Source organism: Cebus imitator, unplaced genomic scaffold, assembly GCF_001604975.1.
Source record: "Cebus imitator isolate Cc_AM_T3 unplaced genomic scaffold, Cebus_imitator-1.0 Scaffold59, whole genome shotgun sequence".
In the NCBI taxonomy this organism is placed as follows: domain Eukaryota; kingdom Metazoa; phylum Chordata; class Mammalia; order Primates; family Cebidae; genus Cebus; species Cebus imitator.
Genome location: NW_016107374.1, coordinates 6407755 through 6423432, shown reverse-complemented (window position 1 = coordinate 6423432; position 15678 = coordinate 6407755). Strand labels below are relative to the sequence as shown.

Here is a 15678-nt window from a genome sequence, read left to right as displayed (position 1 = left end):
CCTCCCCAGCTACAGGGGATGCAGGACACTTATCCCCAAGAAGACAGTTGATAGGAGTCATTCATTCCTCTGTTTATCCAGGCACTCATTCCAAGAGCAGTTCCTGGGCCCCTCCCCTGGGCCAGTGTGGACAAGGATGCATCCAGCAGCTCTGAGACCTTCTAGCTCTAGCCATCTGCAGCCTGCTTTGCTTGTCTCTGGGTAGCAGCTGGGAATTCCCAAATAGAAGCAGCAAATACATAAGGACTAACATAGCCCTGCCCTGAATTTGGAGGATGGAAGGAAAGGCCTAGAGTTGGATTGGGGTAGTTGCAGTTGAGCTCAATGGGGAAATGAGGGTTCAGAGGTCAGGCTCTCTGAATCCCCAGAGTGTCCTGCTCTGCTAAGTCACCTTTTCCCAAGGTTCTTATGAAATCCTGAAAAGAGGTAAAGATTTGAGTCCTGGACTCAAATCGTGACCCTGTTGCCTACTCCCTGTGGGACCCCAGCGCAGGTTATTTTTACCTTCCTGCACCTGAATTTCTTCATTCGTAAATCGTGTCTCTCCTCCTAGGAGAGATGGTGTGAGAAGTTCTCGGGGCAGTGCCTTGCAGGAGAAAACTCCATCAATGGAGATCATCGTCTTATCTCATTTCCTGCAAGTACTGCTGAGTTCATGGGCCTTAAAATTGGACATAAAGATTACAGACACCTGTGCAAACGATGGAAGTGGCAAGATGCTTATTTCCTGCCCTCAAAAATAACAGCTAGGGAGTCTCCAAAGCCAGGCTGAGCCCTTTGGAATATAAATTCAGTTCAGACTGTATGCCCCCACCTGAGTTTACAAAGCACTGTGAGTTACAAAGGTTTTAGGTAACTTGCCCAAAATCACGTAGGCAGAAAGTGGCAGATTATCTCAGGTGGTTCTGATTCTAAGGGGTATGCTCCTAACTAGGCTGACTTATTGCCTCAGTCTCCTGGTTTGTACCCATTTTAGAGAGTTTTGAGAAGCATGTAATGAAGTGCTGCCTGGACACCTTTTGCCTCTGTGCCTGGCACCCTGGTAGGCCCTCTAAAGATGGTCGTCATCCTAAACAGGATGCTGCTGCCCGGTGTGGTGGGATTTGCTAAGGAGTATTAGAAGTCGTCACAAATCAGTGCAGAGTCTTTGCCTTGAAATAACATGATGTGGTGGGAAGGGGCCCCTGCTGCCTCTCCTGAGATGCCTGCCCTGGTGATCCTATTAATGGAAGCATCTAGCACCTAGTTTGTTTCTCTATTGCCCTAAATATAATTTGCAATTATTTTATTTGTATATTGTCTCCCCATGAGAATGTCAGCTCACTCAAGCAAAGAGTCAGCCCTTCTGTCCTGCACACACCATCATCGTGACATTAAGGAAAACGTCTCTGGGTGCAGTGGCTCATGCTTGTAATCCTAGCACTTTGGGAGGCCAGAGCAGGTGGATCACCTGAGGTCAGGAGTTCAAGACCAGCCTGGCCAACATGGTGAAACCCTATGTCTGCTAAAAGTACAAATATTAGCCAGGCATGGTGGTGCCCACCTGTAATCCCAGCTAGTTGGGAGGCTGAGGCTGGAGAATTGCTTGAACCTGGGAGGCAGAGGTTTCAGTGAGCAAGACTGTGCCACTGCACTCCAGTCTGGGCCGCAGAGTGAGACACCATCTTCTAAAAAACTAAAAAAAGGAAAACGTCTCTATTTAGTGCTAATGTTTGACACCTTTCTAACTCTAACTTGCTAAACTTTTTGTTTGTTTTACAAAAAGAGGAGCCTTCAACCTTAGGGCCTTTGGCAGACCACAGAGCCAAACTAGGATTTCACTTTGTTTTTTAATACATGTTTGTTTTCATTGTATTTATTACACTCCTCTGGGGTTAGGGACTCTAGCTTCCCATCTGGCAATGACAGAAGGTAATGACAGAAAGTCCCTCTTTAAAATACATTGATTTTTCCCTCAAGGGCAGTGCATTTAACAAAAACTATTGTCAAGTGATAAATAGGAGTTGGTTGATCTGGCAAATTCATATAAATACAAGTGGGTGGACCTCGAGTGATAGCAACGTGAAGGATACTGAATGAGATGTGCAGTCTTACCCTTAGGAGATGCTAAGAAAATATGATGCAGGACTGGGGAAGAGCATGTCTCAGAATATCCTTGGACAGTGTCAAGAACAGCAGGTCCCAGGCAGTGGCCAGACCACACAGTGTGACAAGAGGTAGAGGAATGCCAAGCTACCATTTCCCTGCAATTCTTCGTGGAGCGAGTTGGAGGCTCACACCTCTCCGTTGGCTGCCTGTGGCCTGGGAATACTCCCTCCCTATGAAGCCTAGACCAGGGAGGGCAGAAAGTCACTCAGAGACTCAGCAGCATGCAGTCCTACAGTCTGGGACAGAAGGGACAGCCCCTGATGTGCAGAACCCCACATATCAGCCTTTGAAGAGCCCAGAGCAGTCAGCCTCTGACCTCTTGACTTCACAAAATCAGATTCAGCTCTGGGGAGAAGAATTCAGCAAGACGGAAGCAGAGTCTACGCTTCCTTTTTCCCTCCCCACTTCTCTGAGCTTTGCAGCAATATCAGAGGATGGAGGAGGGCAGGGAGGCGTGCATTAGCAAAAGCTCAGTGCCCTCATGGGCAGCTAGGCTCTGTCTTTGCATATCCTGAGGCCTGGCGGGCCACTGTCATCTTTCTTGTCTCGCTAGGTTGTGAGCCTTCCCCAACCAGCCCCTTACTTAATGGAACTCCATAACTCTTCATTTCCTGGACACACGTTGAGTTAAGCAGGTGGCAGACAGCTGGCATTTCTCACTTGCTTTCTGGCATGTCCCATTTTTACAGGACACTAACCTGGCATTTTTTATTATAAAGCCCCAGAGTCCCAAGGTTTAATATCTTGAGTGTTAGATTCATGAGCAACTTGGAAAGTAGAGATTACCGGAGGCTGGAATTTGATGGAGTGTGCGGCCTGTCGCTTGGAATGTGATTTAGTTGCTCAAGTGAGGGGGAAAGAGCATGGGACAATTAAGTGGGATTTGAGTTTTGAGAAGTGGAGAATGCTTAAAAGGAAGAGAGCAGCGAGGGATTTTAAATCCCTCTGACAGTTGAGTGTTTTTTAAAATCACAGCTGGCTTTGAAACCAACTGCCTTGGAAGCTCAAGACAGACAGAGCCAGGGACTGTTTGCACCCAGCTGTCTATGTCTGTTATTTGGAAGGTAAACACTTGTAGATAGCAGCCACTGATAGACGCTCTTTGGATCCCAGCCAGATGGCCTTTGCTGTGTTACTCAGGCATGCCACATGTTGTCCTACCTCAGGGCCTTTGCACTGGCTCTTCCCCCGCTTGGAGTTCTCTCCCCAGATTTCCACATGGCTGGCTTTTTCCTTCATTCAGCTCTCAGAATAAAGATTACTTCCCCAGAGTGGCTTTCCCTGAGCACTCTGGCTAAAGATCCTCCCAGCTCCATTTATTCTCTCTCTAGTAAGTCTCTGCATTCTCTTTACAGCCCTCCTACCTCTCTGAAATCTCATCTATTTGCTTGTTTATTGCCTTCCTTCTTCACTGGACCTTCAGCTTGTGGAGTTAAGGTCTAGGTCTGTCATGCATGCAGTATCTCCTGCACCTAGAGCACTGTGCCACGCCCATTCTGGCACCCACAACGTGGATTTTGAACTTAATGGATAACGAGAGTGGGCTTGAACAGTGGTTCTCAAAGTGGGGTTCCTTCGACCCCCAGCATCAGCATCATCTGGAAACTTGTTGGAAATGCAAATCAGAAACTCCGGCCACCTTTGTTTTAACAAAGCTCCCCAGGAGATTCTAGCGCCTGCTCAAGTTTGTTAACCATTGGCCTAGTGCTTAAACACCCACGGGGTCTAGGTAGGTGCTGTTAATGCAGGAAGGAGACCAGGTGTGGTACATTACAGAGTGGCAAGGACTATGGCAGAGGAGACCCCAGGTGCTCTGCATACAGACATTCCATTTGATGCCGAAGGATGCTTGCAAGCCCAATAACCCCCATCCTAAATGGACCATTAGTTACTCTCAACTAGGCTCCCCTCAGAGCTCCAAACCCAAGTTCATGAACAGATAAGCAAAGAAAAGTGAAGGCTCGGACCCCCAAAGAAGCTATTTTGTTTTGTTGGTTGTCACACCATGATGGGGATCTCACTCCCTGGAATACTGGAAGGGGAAGTCTGGCTGTGGGAAGCAGCCTGTAGCACTGCATTCATTCATTCATTCATTCATTCAGCACCTGTAACATTAACGAGATAAACCCTGCCTGTATTAGTCCATTTTCACGCTGCTGACAAAGACATACCTGAGACTGGGAAGAAAAAGAGGTTTAATTGGACTTACAGTTCCCCGTGGCTGGGGAGGCCTTAGAATCATGGCGGGAAGTAAAAGGCACTTCTTACATGACAGCAGCAAGAGAAAATGAGGAAGAAGCAAAAGCAGAAACCCCTGCTAAACCCATCAGATTCCGTAAGACCTATTCACTATCACGAGAATAGCACGGGAAAGACTCACCCCCATGATTCAATTACCTCCCCTTAGGTCCCTCCCACAACACATGAGAATTCTGGGAGACACAATTCATGTTGAGATTTGGGTGGGGACACAGCCCAACCTATCACTACCCTCTTAGGGCTTAGTCTGGAGGGGGAGACAGTTCATTATCGCAGACTCCAGGCAACACCCGTCCAATTACAACCACCACAGCTGTTGCAAAGGAGGAGTCCACAGTGCTTCAGGAACCTACTGGGGGAAGTGACCTAGTCAGAGAGGCCAGGGGAGGCTTTTGAGGCAAGTGGGAAAAGCATTGCAGGCTGAGGGAATGACAGAGGCAAAGGCCCGGAGGCGGGCTGCTGTGATTAGAACTCCGTGAATGACAGGGAGAGTCATATGAGAAAAGGGAAAACAATCCGTAGGAGCCAGACTACATGGCAGCTCCAGGCACTGGGAGACTCGGGTCTCTCTCTAGAGAGTGCTGGGGAGTCCTTGTAGCAGTGGAGTGACCCGGTCAACTTTGCATTTTGAAGCAATTGCTCATAGTACCAGATGGAGAATGAATTTGGAAAGCCAGAGAGACAACAAAGAACAGTTGTCATCATTCAGGAAGAAGATTATCAGCAATCATATTCATGGTACTAGTATTAGTGATAATATGAGCAGCTGTTGAAGGAATAGACGCTCTAGCTGGACACTGGACGAAGCACTTGTGTGATTTCATCTCAACCTCACACCTGCTCACAAGGCAGCACTCACTGCCCCACTGTCTTAGTGGCCTGAAACAACAGACAACAAGAACATGGTTCTGAAGGTCAGAAGTTCAAAGTGGGTCTCATCGAGCTAAAATCAGGATGTTGACAGAGCTGTGCTCCTTCTAGAGGTTCTAGGGGATAATCCGTTTTCTTGCCTTTTCTAGCTTTTTTGAGGCTGCCTGCATTCCTTGGCTTATGGCCCCTTCCTCTGTCTTCAAAGTCAGCGATGATGGGTTGAGTCCTTCTCCCATCACATCTGTCCAGCTTCCTCTTCTGCCAAATCTCCCTCTGTCTCTTGCTTTTGTCTCAGTCTTTGCTTTTGAAGACCCTTGTGATTATATTCATCAGACCCACCCTGCTAATCCAGGATAATCTATCTCTCTCAAGAGTATGACTCAATCACATCTACAAAGCCCCTTTTGCCATGTAGGGTAAATAAATCAGTTTCAGGGATTCGAATGTGGACATCTTTGGAGGTCATTATTCAGTTCACCACACTCCTGGTTACAGAGGCAGAGACTGTGCCCCCATGAGATGCAGTGTGCCCCAAGGCCATGGGGTTTTGGGATGACAGAGCTGGGCCAGGAGCCAGGATATCAGTCCTCAGAGGTGGCTGTTCCCAGAAAAAGCCTCTGCTCCCCACTATTCGCTCCTGGCCCAGGTACCTGGGCTTGGTGGTGAGGAGTTTGGAGGAGGGAAAGGACATAGCTGCCACAGGTGTTCAGACTTCTATCCCAGCCACTGTTTGGCAGAACGAGGCAGTCTGGACAGCTGCCCTCAGAGACAAACCTTCTAGATGGTTTTATCTCATTGTTTTTGACAAGCCTTTTTTAGGCTGGTTTCGTCTTGTACCCACAGTGCCGTCTTAGCCAAAGGCTCTCTGTGTCACCTGAGATAGGGGCTCAAAGGGCAGCTTTGCAGGAACCACCTCAGGCCAGGCTGGGAGAGGTGGGGTAGCCTGCAGATAAGATGGGGAATTCCCAGGCCTTGCCTCTCTTCTTGGAAAAAGATGATTTTTGGTAGAGAGAGATACTGAGAGGTACGTGTGTGTGCGTGGGAGCACGTCCACCTACCGCCCTAGAAGCTAGAGAGGTACGAAATACACTATTGAGCCACTAAAACACTTTCTGCTGACCTCCAGATGGACTGTACTACCAGCAGCCCTCGTTAATCTTCATTGCCATAGGCGATGTGGGTAGTGACATTACAGCTACCACTTTCTGAGGACTTATGACATGCCAGAGACTCAGAGGAAGTTGTTAAGAAGCAAAAGATGGGTTAACCTCCAGACCCAGGTGGCCTGCATTCAAAACCCAGTTCCTGCAATTGCACGATTGGGTATTTATCCAAAGGAATTGAAGTCGACATGTCAAAGAGAGATCTATGCTCCCTGGTTCATTGTAGCACTCTTCACAATAGCCAAGATATGGAAACGACCCGAGTCCACCAGCAGATGAATGGGTCACGAAAATGTGACATAGAAATGCAACAGAATATTATTCTGCCGTTAAAAAGAAGGAAACCCTATCATGTGTGGCAACATGAATGAACCTGGAGGACATCAGGCTAAGTGAAATAAGCCAGGCACAAAAAGACAAATACCACATGGTCTTACTTATATGTGGAATCTAAAAAGTCAGAGTCATAGAAATAAAGTAGAATGGTGGTTACCAGAGGCTGGGGAGTGTAGGGAGTGGGGAGTCATTGATCAAAGGACACAGAATTTCATTTAGACAGGAGGAATAAGTTCAAGAGGTCTATTGAACATTTTGGTGATTGTAGTCAATAACAATATGTTATATACTTGAAAATTGTTGAGAGAGTAGATTTTAAGTGTTCTTACCACAAAAAAAGTGAGATAATGCATATGTGAAATAGCTTGGTTTAGCCATTCCACATATATACATATATCAAAACGTGGTACACAATAAATATGTACAATTTTTACATTTTTAATTAAGATCATCCCAGCTGTACTTAATCTCTGAGCCTCTGTTTTGTCATCTATAAAATGAGATTGATATCATGCTTCATTAGATCATTGAAGATACCTTCGATTAGGTCATTCACCATTTAGGCTGGGTGCAGTGGCTCATGCCTGTAATCCCAGCACTTGGGGAGACTGAGGCAGGAAGATCACTTCAGCCCTAGGGCTTGAGACCAGCCTGGACAACATAGTGAGACCCTGTCTCAAAGGAAAGAATATTCCCCATTTACTTTATGTGCTACAAAGAAAGAAATACAGTGCCAATGAAACTATGATCTGTCAATGGTTGCAGGACAAGAGATGTGCATCTTGGGGATCAATGAGAGACAGCAAGAATACCCACTTTGTAAGGCTCTTATGCTTAGGCTAGCGCCTGGCACATAGAATGTGCCCAAGACATGTCAGCCTGCATTGTTGCTGCTGTCCCCATTTCACAGACATGGAAACTGAGGTTGAAGTCACTTCTGAAGGTCACCCAGCAAGTAGTAAATGCTGGTGTCGGAATTTGGGCTCAGTTTGTGCTCCTCTGTTCCCTCGGCTGTGATACCTACTTCATGGCTCAAGAATCATGTCTGATAACTGGGTACCCATGCAGTGGAGGAGAAGATAGGAAGACGTTTGAGAATGGTTCCGATCAAGGCTGCGCATCCATGAGCTGGTTCTCTGGGTGTCCATATCCTCACCCATAAATAGATATAATAGGGGTTGCTATTACATATAGGGGTTGCGGCATTGCTCAAAGGAATCATGGAAGGGATATAGGTTTCAAGCACATGCTCAGTAAACCTTCATCCTCTTCTCCCTTCCTTTTCCCACATCTCACACTGCTAGTAGCTTTTAGGCCACCATTATTAGTCATGAGGAATTCCAAGCTGGGAGCCATTGCTGTGGACACTTGGACTGCCTTGCTGGTACCATCCTAGCTGTCATCCTGGATACCTGCCTGATACCTGCTTATCTTTAGAGCTCAGCTTCCATCTTGAACTTGTCTCCAGCTGAGCTCCTGATAAATACCCAGATGGGCACAGCCAGGCCTGGAGCCCCAAATTCCTCTGTAGACATTGCCCATCTACAAATACTCTTCACTATGTAAAGACTTTAGAAAAGGATATTTCAGGTATCAATGCTGCTTTATGTTTTTTTACAGATTTCAACACCATATGTTAATTGTTAAATCTTTCCCTGATGACTTTTTTTTTTTTTTGAGACAGGATCTCACTCTGTCACCCAGGCTAGAGTGTGGTGGTACAGTCTTCACTCACGGCAAACTCTGCCTCCTGAACTCAAGAGGTCCTCCCTCCTCGGTCCCCTAAATAACTGGGACTACAGGCTACCACACACAACTAGTTTTTTTGTGTATCCTTTGTAGAATTGGGGTCTTGCCATGTTGCCCAGGCTATGACTTTTTAAAAACATTTTTTGGAAGAATAAAATACCTGCAGAAGTATCCAGATCATAAAAAGACAGCCCAATGAGTTTCCACTAGGTATGTATCCATGTAACCAGCGCCCAAATCGAAACACAGAACACTGCTTTCCCCTAGCACCCCAATAATGCTCCTTCCAGCACCCCCGCCCACCACACACACACACACACAAGGCCATCACAGTGCCGACTTCCAGGACATAGGTCAGTTTCGTCTGCTTATGCAGTTTATATAAATGGAGTAGTCTTGGTGTCAGATTTCCTTCACTCAACATTATGTTGATGAGCTTTGTCCATGTTTTTTGCACTTAGCAGTAGTTTGGTTATTTTTATATAGCACGGCATGAACATATTTTGTTATATGTATATATCTTATTATATCCACTTTTCTGTTGACGAACATTTGGGTTGTGTCTTGGTTTGGACTACCATGACAAAGTACTGCAGACTGGGTGACTTAGAAACAACAAAAATGGTTCCTGTAATCCCAGCTACTGGGGAGGCTGAGGCAGGAGAATCACTTGAACCCGAGAGGCAGAGGTTGCAGTGAGCCAAGATTGCAACATTTCACTCCAGCCTGAGTGACACAGTGAGACTCTGTCACAAACAAAAAAAGAAAAAGAAAACCAATAACAGAAATTTATTTCTCCCAGTTCCAAAGGCTAAAAAGTCTAAGATCCAGTGCTAGCATGGGCAGCTTCTGGGGAGGGCCGTCTTCCAGACTGCTGACTTCTCCTTGTATCCTTATAAGGCAGGGAAAGAGCGAGAGAACTGGCTGGAGTCTGTTTTAAAAGAGCACTAATCCTTTTCATGAGGCTCCGCCAATGTGACTTAATTCGCTTCCAAAGCCCCACCTCCTAATACTATCACATTGGGATTAGGATTTCAACATATGGATTTTGGGACACAAACATTCAATCCATTGCAAGTTGGTTCTAGGTTGGGATTTCAATGGATAGGTCGCTGTTAACATTCTAGTGCATCTATAGGGGTGAATATGAGAATTCATGTCTGTTGGGTACTTAGAGGAAGAATCCCTGGTTATGGTTTGTATTAGTCTGTTTTCATGCTGCTAATAAATACCTACCAGAGACTGGGTAATTTCTAAAGAAAAGAGGTTTTATGGACTCACAGTTCCACATGGCTGGGGAGGCATCACAATTATTGTGGAAAGCAAAGGAAAAAGAAAGGCACATCTTGCATGGCAGCAGGCAAGAGAGCTTGTGCAGGGAACCCCTCCTTTATTTTTTATTTATTTTTATTTTTTAAGATGGAGTTTCATGCTTATTGCCCAGGCTGGAGTGCAGTGGCATGATCTCGGCTTGCCACAACCTCCACCTCCCGGGTTCAAGTGATTCTCCTGTCTCAGCCTCCCAAGTAGCTGGGATTACAGGCATGTGCCACCACACTTGGCTAATTTTGTATTTTTAGTAAAGACGGGGTTTCACCATGTTGGTCAGGCTGGTCTCAAACTCCTGATCTTAGGTGATCTGCCTGCCTCGGCCTCCCAAAGTGCTCAGATTACAGGTGTGAGCCACTGCACCTGGCCAGAACTCTCCTTTATAAAATCATCAGACCTCAGTCTCATCAGTCATGAGACCTATTCACTTCCAGGAGAACAGTATGGGGGAAACTGGCCCCGCTCTTGATATGTGGGGATTATTACAATTCAAGGTGAGATTTGAGTGGGGACACAGAGCCAAACCATATCAGGGTTATTTTTATGTATATTTCATTTTAGTAGCTGTGCCAAACTTGTGCAGTAGTTTCTCCAGAAGCTCCTGAGGTCATACGGGAGTGAGAGAAGCAAAGACTTCAGCAGCTGCTGAAGGAAAAGAGGATGTAAGGGGGGAACGAAGACAAGGGGTGGAAATCTGAAGCTTGAGACCTTCCTGCGGTTGCCCTGAGCGGGAGACTCCGGAGAGTTTGGAGCCTGTTGGCAGTGATGTGCTCTGCAGCCTGCATTGGGGAGGGTATTGTCTGGGCTCTGGCCTGTGATAAGTGTAGGTGGCTGTTCAGGAGCAAAATATCCAGGGGAGGGAATCCACCCACGGTCTCAAATATTGAAATGTCAACATGGAGTAATTGGCTGCTCTGCCCACCCTTCTTCCACCTCTGCTCCAGCAGCCACAGCAAATGCCCTGCCCGGGACAGCAACCTGGGGGATGCAGGGTCAGCCCTGACTCATTCCCGGCTGCCTCCTGCCAGCTGGCTGGGTGACCTCCTCAGACAGGTGAATCAGCCTCCCTGTGAGTCAGCTACTCGGGGACTCTCACCTTAAGCAGATGGAGAAAAAAATGTTAGTCAAAGATCATGGGTGGCTATCAGTGGCATTTTAGATGAGCATATGGATGGGTGGACAGATAGACAGTTGTGATATGTGTATAGACATATCACTTATATACTTGCACAAGTGTATGTGTATCTATTCACCATTTTATTGATCACTTACAACCTCATAATAGCCAGTGATCTCATGGAAATTTACCACGAAGAAATGTGCTAGGCATAGAGAGGTGCCTATGCCTTTATGTGCCTGGTTTCATGTGATTCTCCTGACAACCCAGAAAGGCAGGAGCTGTTGGCCCCATTTTACAGATAATAAAACTGAGGTTCAGAGAGGTTAATGCACTTTCCCAAGATCACACAACCACTAAATGACAGATCAGGATCTTAACCCCTTAGTCCTGCTCTAGACCCCCATGCTCCTAACCACTGTGCTATATTTCCCACTGGGTGCCAAGGCCTGTATCCAGCTCTTTATCTCATTCAGTCCTCATTGTCAACTGCAAGATTAAGAAGTATTAATTTCCTTTGATTGATGAGGAAACTGAGGCCTACAAAGGTAAGGTAACCCACCTCAAGACATACAGTAAGTAAGGAGCAGGGATTCTAACTGAGATCCCTCTGATACCAGCATTCTTGCTTTAACCACAGGAAATACAATCTCAGTAAAGCTCCGTACACAACAAAGGCTCAGTAAATACCAAATGAATGAACATAATGCTAGCAGTATTTTAGCAATAACATCGTAGGTTAAAAGATAAAAATTCAAACTGTGATTTTGATATAGATGGAAAATTTTCATAGTGACATTCTTCCTTTGGCCCACGTTGGATACTCTGAGCCAGTCACAGTGCTAGGGGCTGTGAGTGCTATGATGAGTCTAAAATTCATTCATTCAGTGACAGCCCTTGTGGATGCCTGCTCTGTGCGTGCTGGGAATTGGGCTCAGTGCGGAGGAACAGGACGGATGAGCATACAGGCAACTGAATGAGAAGGTGTTACTTTCACTGCATAATGTTGTTTTTCATCCTGTCATTCATCTTAAACTACTGGTCCTTGAAATGAACTCAATGAGGCTGAAAATAGTCTGAAAAACTCTTTACCTAGACAGGCATCTTGTTTGGGGGTGGTATTATTGGTGTTTACACATCCCCATCCAAACAATTGACTGCATCGTTTGCTGATGATACTTAATACACATCAGCCCCCACTTTGCTGGTCGTTCGTCACTGTCCTCACACACCGACTCCTGGCAAGTGCATGCAGCTGGCATGAATGGCCAACAGAATGCTGTCTGAGTGGTGTCTGAGGACCCAGGAGTTGTTGATTTATGTGTTGCTTTCCACCTGTGAGCCTCTGGGATGGACTGGATGTGGCAAACCTGACTGGACTAGGCTGGATTCTGCGGATGTCCTTATCCGTCAGCCATGTTGGCCAAGTTTCTAAAGAATCTGCAGGAACTTCCTCCCAGATCTGCATCCCAGAACCAGATCTAAAGTCCAGTCCCAGACTTATTATCTCATAAGCAAGAGAGTGGTGTGTCCACGTGTCTACTCAGTCATTTGTCACTTGTAACTGTTGTGGGTCACCCTCTTCTGAACAACTGCCATTAACTTATCTTGTCCTTTTGCTTTTCAGCCTCTGTAAGGGACGGACGCTCTATTCTGTTGTGAGGGATGCCAAAATCGTCTTAGATGTCAACAAAACCAGGCAGATTGCTCAAGAAATTGTGAAGGTACTGTCGGCTCTAAGGCCTCTTACCTAAATCTCAGAAGGACCCAGTTTCCCCAGAGAAGACTCCCCCAACTCCGGGCTCATAAGATTCACGGTTGGGTTTTAGACTACCAGTCTGGACTGAAAAGAAATTAGACTTGACCTGAAAAATGCCAGGCCATGTGTAAGAATTCAGCCTAGATATGATCTTTAGGGAGTATCCACCAATGTTTGGTTTCCATCTGATGTCTCATCACCATGGTACTTGGACCTACACAAGGATTGGGGGTCACATGTAAGTTGTTCAGTCCTTTTGGTTGGCTCCACCATCCTTTGAGTCCTTGAATTCCCAGAAGTGCAAACCATCTCTCTCTACTGCTGCTAGGGAAGCAGCAAATTGTTGGGCGTTGTTTTGGATTAAAACAAACAAGAACATCCTGTGTTTTCTGGCAGGTGCCTTATTAGTCAGTTGTACTCAAGCCTTTATTTCTCATTTGAAAGTGTTAGGGCTGAGCTATAAGAAGAAATAAAAGATGTGACTGCTCACAAAGGCAAAAAAAAAAAAAAAAAGAAACCACCATGATTCTAGATGTTCGCCCTTGAACTAGACCTCCAATAGACTCTTCTTTGTGTTCTTAATGAGCAGTTATGAAATATCTCTTTAGGAATCAGTGCCTTCTGCAGCAGCGTAGGTTAAGGTGGTCTGAGTATCTAGCCTTGCAGAAGAGTTAGTTTTTAAAGGGGAAGTAGATGAAAATGGTTGGTCGAATTCCTTTCCTTGGGGACTTCTTTTGTTTCTTCTTCAGGAATCAGATGAGCAATTGGGGATGGCCTTTCTGTGGTCTGCAAGTGGCAATGGATTTGTGTCTTGGGGGCCCTGCCTGTTCCCACTTGCCATGCCTTCCCTGACCCCACCTCCGAGACCCACAGTCAGACCCCAGGCCCTGCCGCTGTTGAGTGTGATGTCATTAGGGAGCCAAATCTTCAGGACAAGGAAAGTGAACTCAAGCCAGGGTGGCAGTCAGTGCTTAGGTTTTTCTCTGGCAACTCCCTGTTTCCTTGTTTCTTACAGGGCATGGGTTACCTCCACGCCAAGGGAATCCTGCACAAGGACCTCAAGTCAAAGAACGTCTTCTACGACAATGGCAAAGTAGTCATCACAGACTTTGGACTCTTCAGCATTTCTGGAGTGCTGCAGGCTGGCAGGTGAGAGGTGGTAGGAGAGTGCAGAGAGCTTCCTGAGAGATGCTGATCAGGAGGTAGGAAGTTAGTCCAAATGGCTTCAGTGATCTAGACTCAGGGTTGGGCCTGAGGCTGCTGAGCTGAGTGGGTCAGCTGCTCTGCTGATGCAGGATGCCAAGGCCATGCTCTGTTTCCCTCTGGTGAGGCCAGGACCTTGCTCACCTGTCTTGCCTTTCAGTGTGTGTGATTGGACACAGAGCATCCCCAGATCTTTCAAAGCCCCTACCCTTGAATTTAACTGGAGGTCTCTCCTCTAACAAGTATTCACCTGGAAGATGAGATCACCCAAGAGCCCTTGCTCAAAGTTTTCTTAGAAATTCATTAATTTTAGTACAGTAAGAATACAGTTAACAGCAAGGTGTTTAAAGTCAGAGGCACCCATGGCCTGACACAGCTCTGCCACTTATTAAGTGCAATGTTCATCAAGCCAAACAACTTCTCTGAACTTTAGTTTCCTTGTCTGCAAGAAAAGTGGTAGATGTGATGATGCCTTCCTCAGTCAGTTCTTGTGAGGATAAAATGACAACACGCATCAAGCAGCCACACAGTGCCCGATGCACCTCAAAAGCTCCACAAAGGGTAGCTGCTGCTGAGTTGTTGTAATTAGTATTAATTTGCATATACCTCCCAGTATCACCCAGGAGAATCATTAACCGTGGTTAAGTAATTAACTCTCAGCCACTACACACCCTAGAGCAAGCCACATTGAGATGGCCACGGGAAAAATAGCTTGATTTCAAATAAACAACCCATAATTCAGAAAGTCTACCCTTGTGACTTTTAATATGGACTGTGCGCTCTCTCTCTCCTCGCTCGCTCTCATTTTAAACCACTGCATTTTTTTTCTAATCCTACATTTTATAATGAATGGTGCATCTTTCCAGAAAGCCCGGCGATTTCTCTCATTTTACTTCAGTTTCAGCTGCTTTTGAGAACTACTGATTTTTTTTTTTTCAGGAATGCCCCAGGGACCCCTACAAAGTGAATCTTATTTGTGCTATACAATATCTTGAATCTATTATAAGTTGTACCATTTGAAATTTGACAAAACTTCATGTAGCTGTTTCTGCGTGATGAGCACCAAACCGAAGCTTAAGTTTCTTTATCCAATTTTATGCCACCCAAGAAAGATTAACCATAGTCTGCAAAATTCTCTATAGTCCCTAAGATAAGGCAGTAAGTAGGCAGTAAATGTATAAATATATCAATAGATGCTTGGAGAGAGTCCCTCAAGTTGGAACCCAAGAAGCCCAGGAGAGCAAGGTTGTGTACAATCCCTTCTTCCCTCTGACTCACCAGCAGCAGTTAAGTTCCTGGTTCACAGGCAGAGAACTCATGCCCTTCCCAGTTTCCCAGTGTCCCAGGGGAACTGCAAGGAAGCACTGGTGGGTGACTTCACTGTGAACCCAAGTATTTGCATCAAGACAAAGGGAGGCCCAGTAAGAGTTTTCTCTAACTTGTTTCTGGGCTCTTTTATAAAAAGCAGACATTCTTCCCTCCTGGTGGCATGTCCAGACCTCTCCCTGTCTCCTCACAAGTGGCTTCTCCCCGAGGTAGAGGAAAGGGATACAGGACCTCTGATTTTCTTCCTGTAAACTCAGTTTTCTGAAGCCACAAGGAGAAGAGGAAGAAAAAGAAATGGAATGGAATGCCTTGGGCATCCCTTCCTTTAGCTCATTCATGGAGACCCAGTGTCAACCAGGAAGTTAGTTTAACCAAGTCAAGGACAAGGTGACTTCTGGTCTCCTTGTCCAGACAGCAGC

General features: G+C 46.0%; 1 protein-coding gene across 3 annotated transcripts in view; it reads left to right on the top strand.

Moving 5' to 3' along the window:
• The window catches only part of KSR2 (kinase suppressor of ras 2), a 523481-nt gene that overhangs the window by 485843 nt on the left and 21960 nt on the right, over positions 1-15678 (top strand). For all 3 annotated transcript variants that reach the window (XM_037738919.1, XM_017529548.2, XM_017529549.2), the window contains exons 15-16: positions 12599-12695; positions 13746-13879. In XM_037738919.1, the coding sequence (XP_037594847.1) occupies positions 12599-12695; positions 13746-13879 (231 nt within the window). The remainder of the gene's footprint in view (positions 1-12598; positions 12696-13745; positions 13880-15678) is intronic.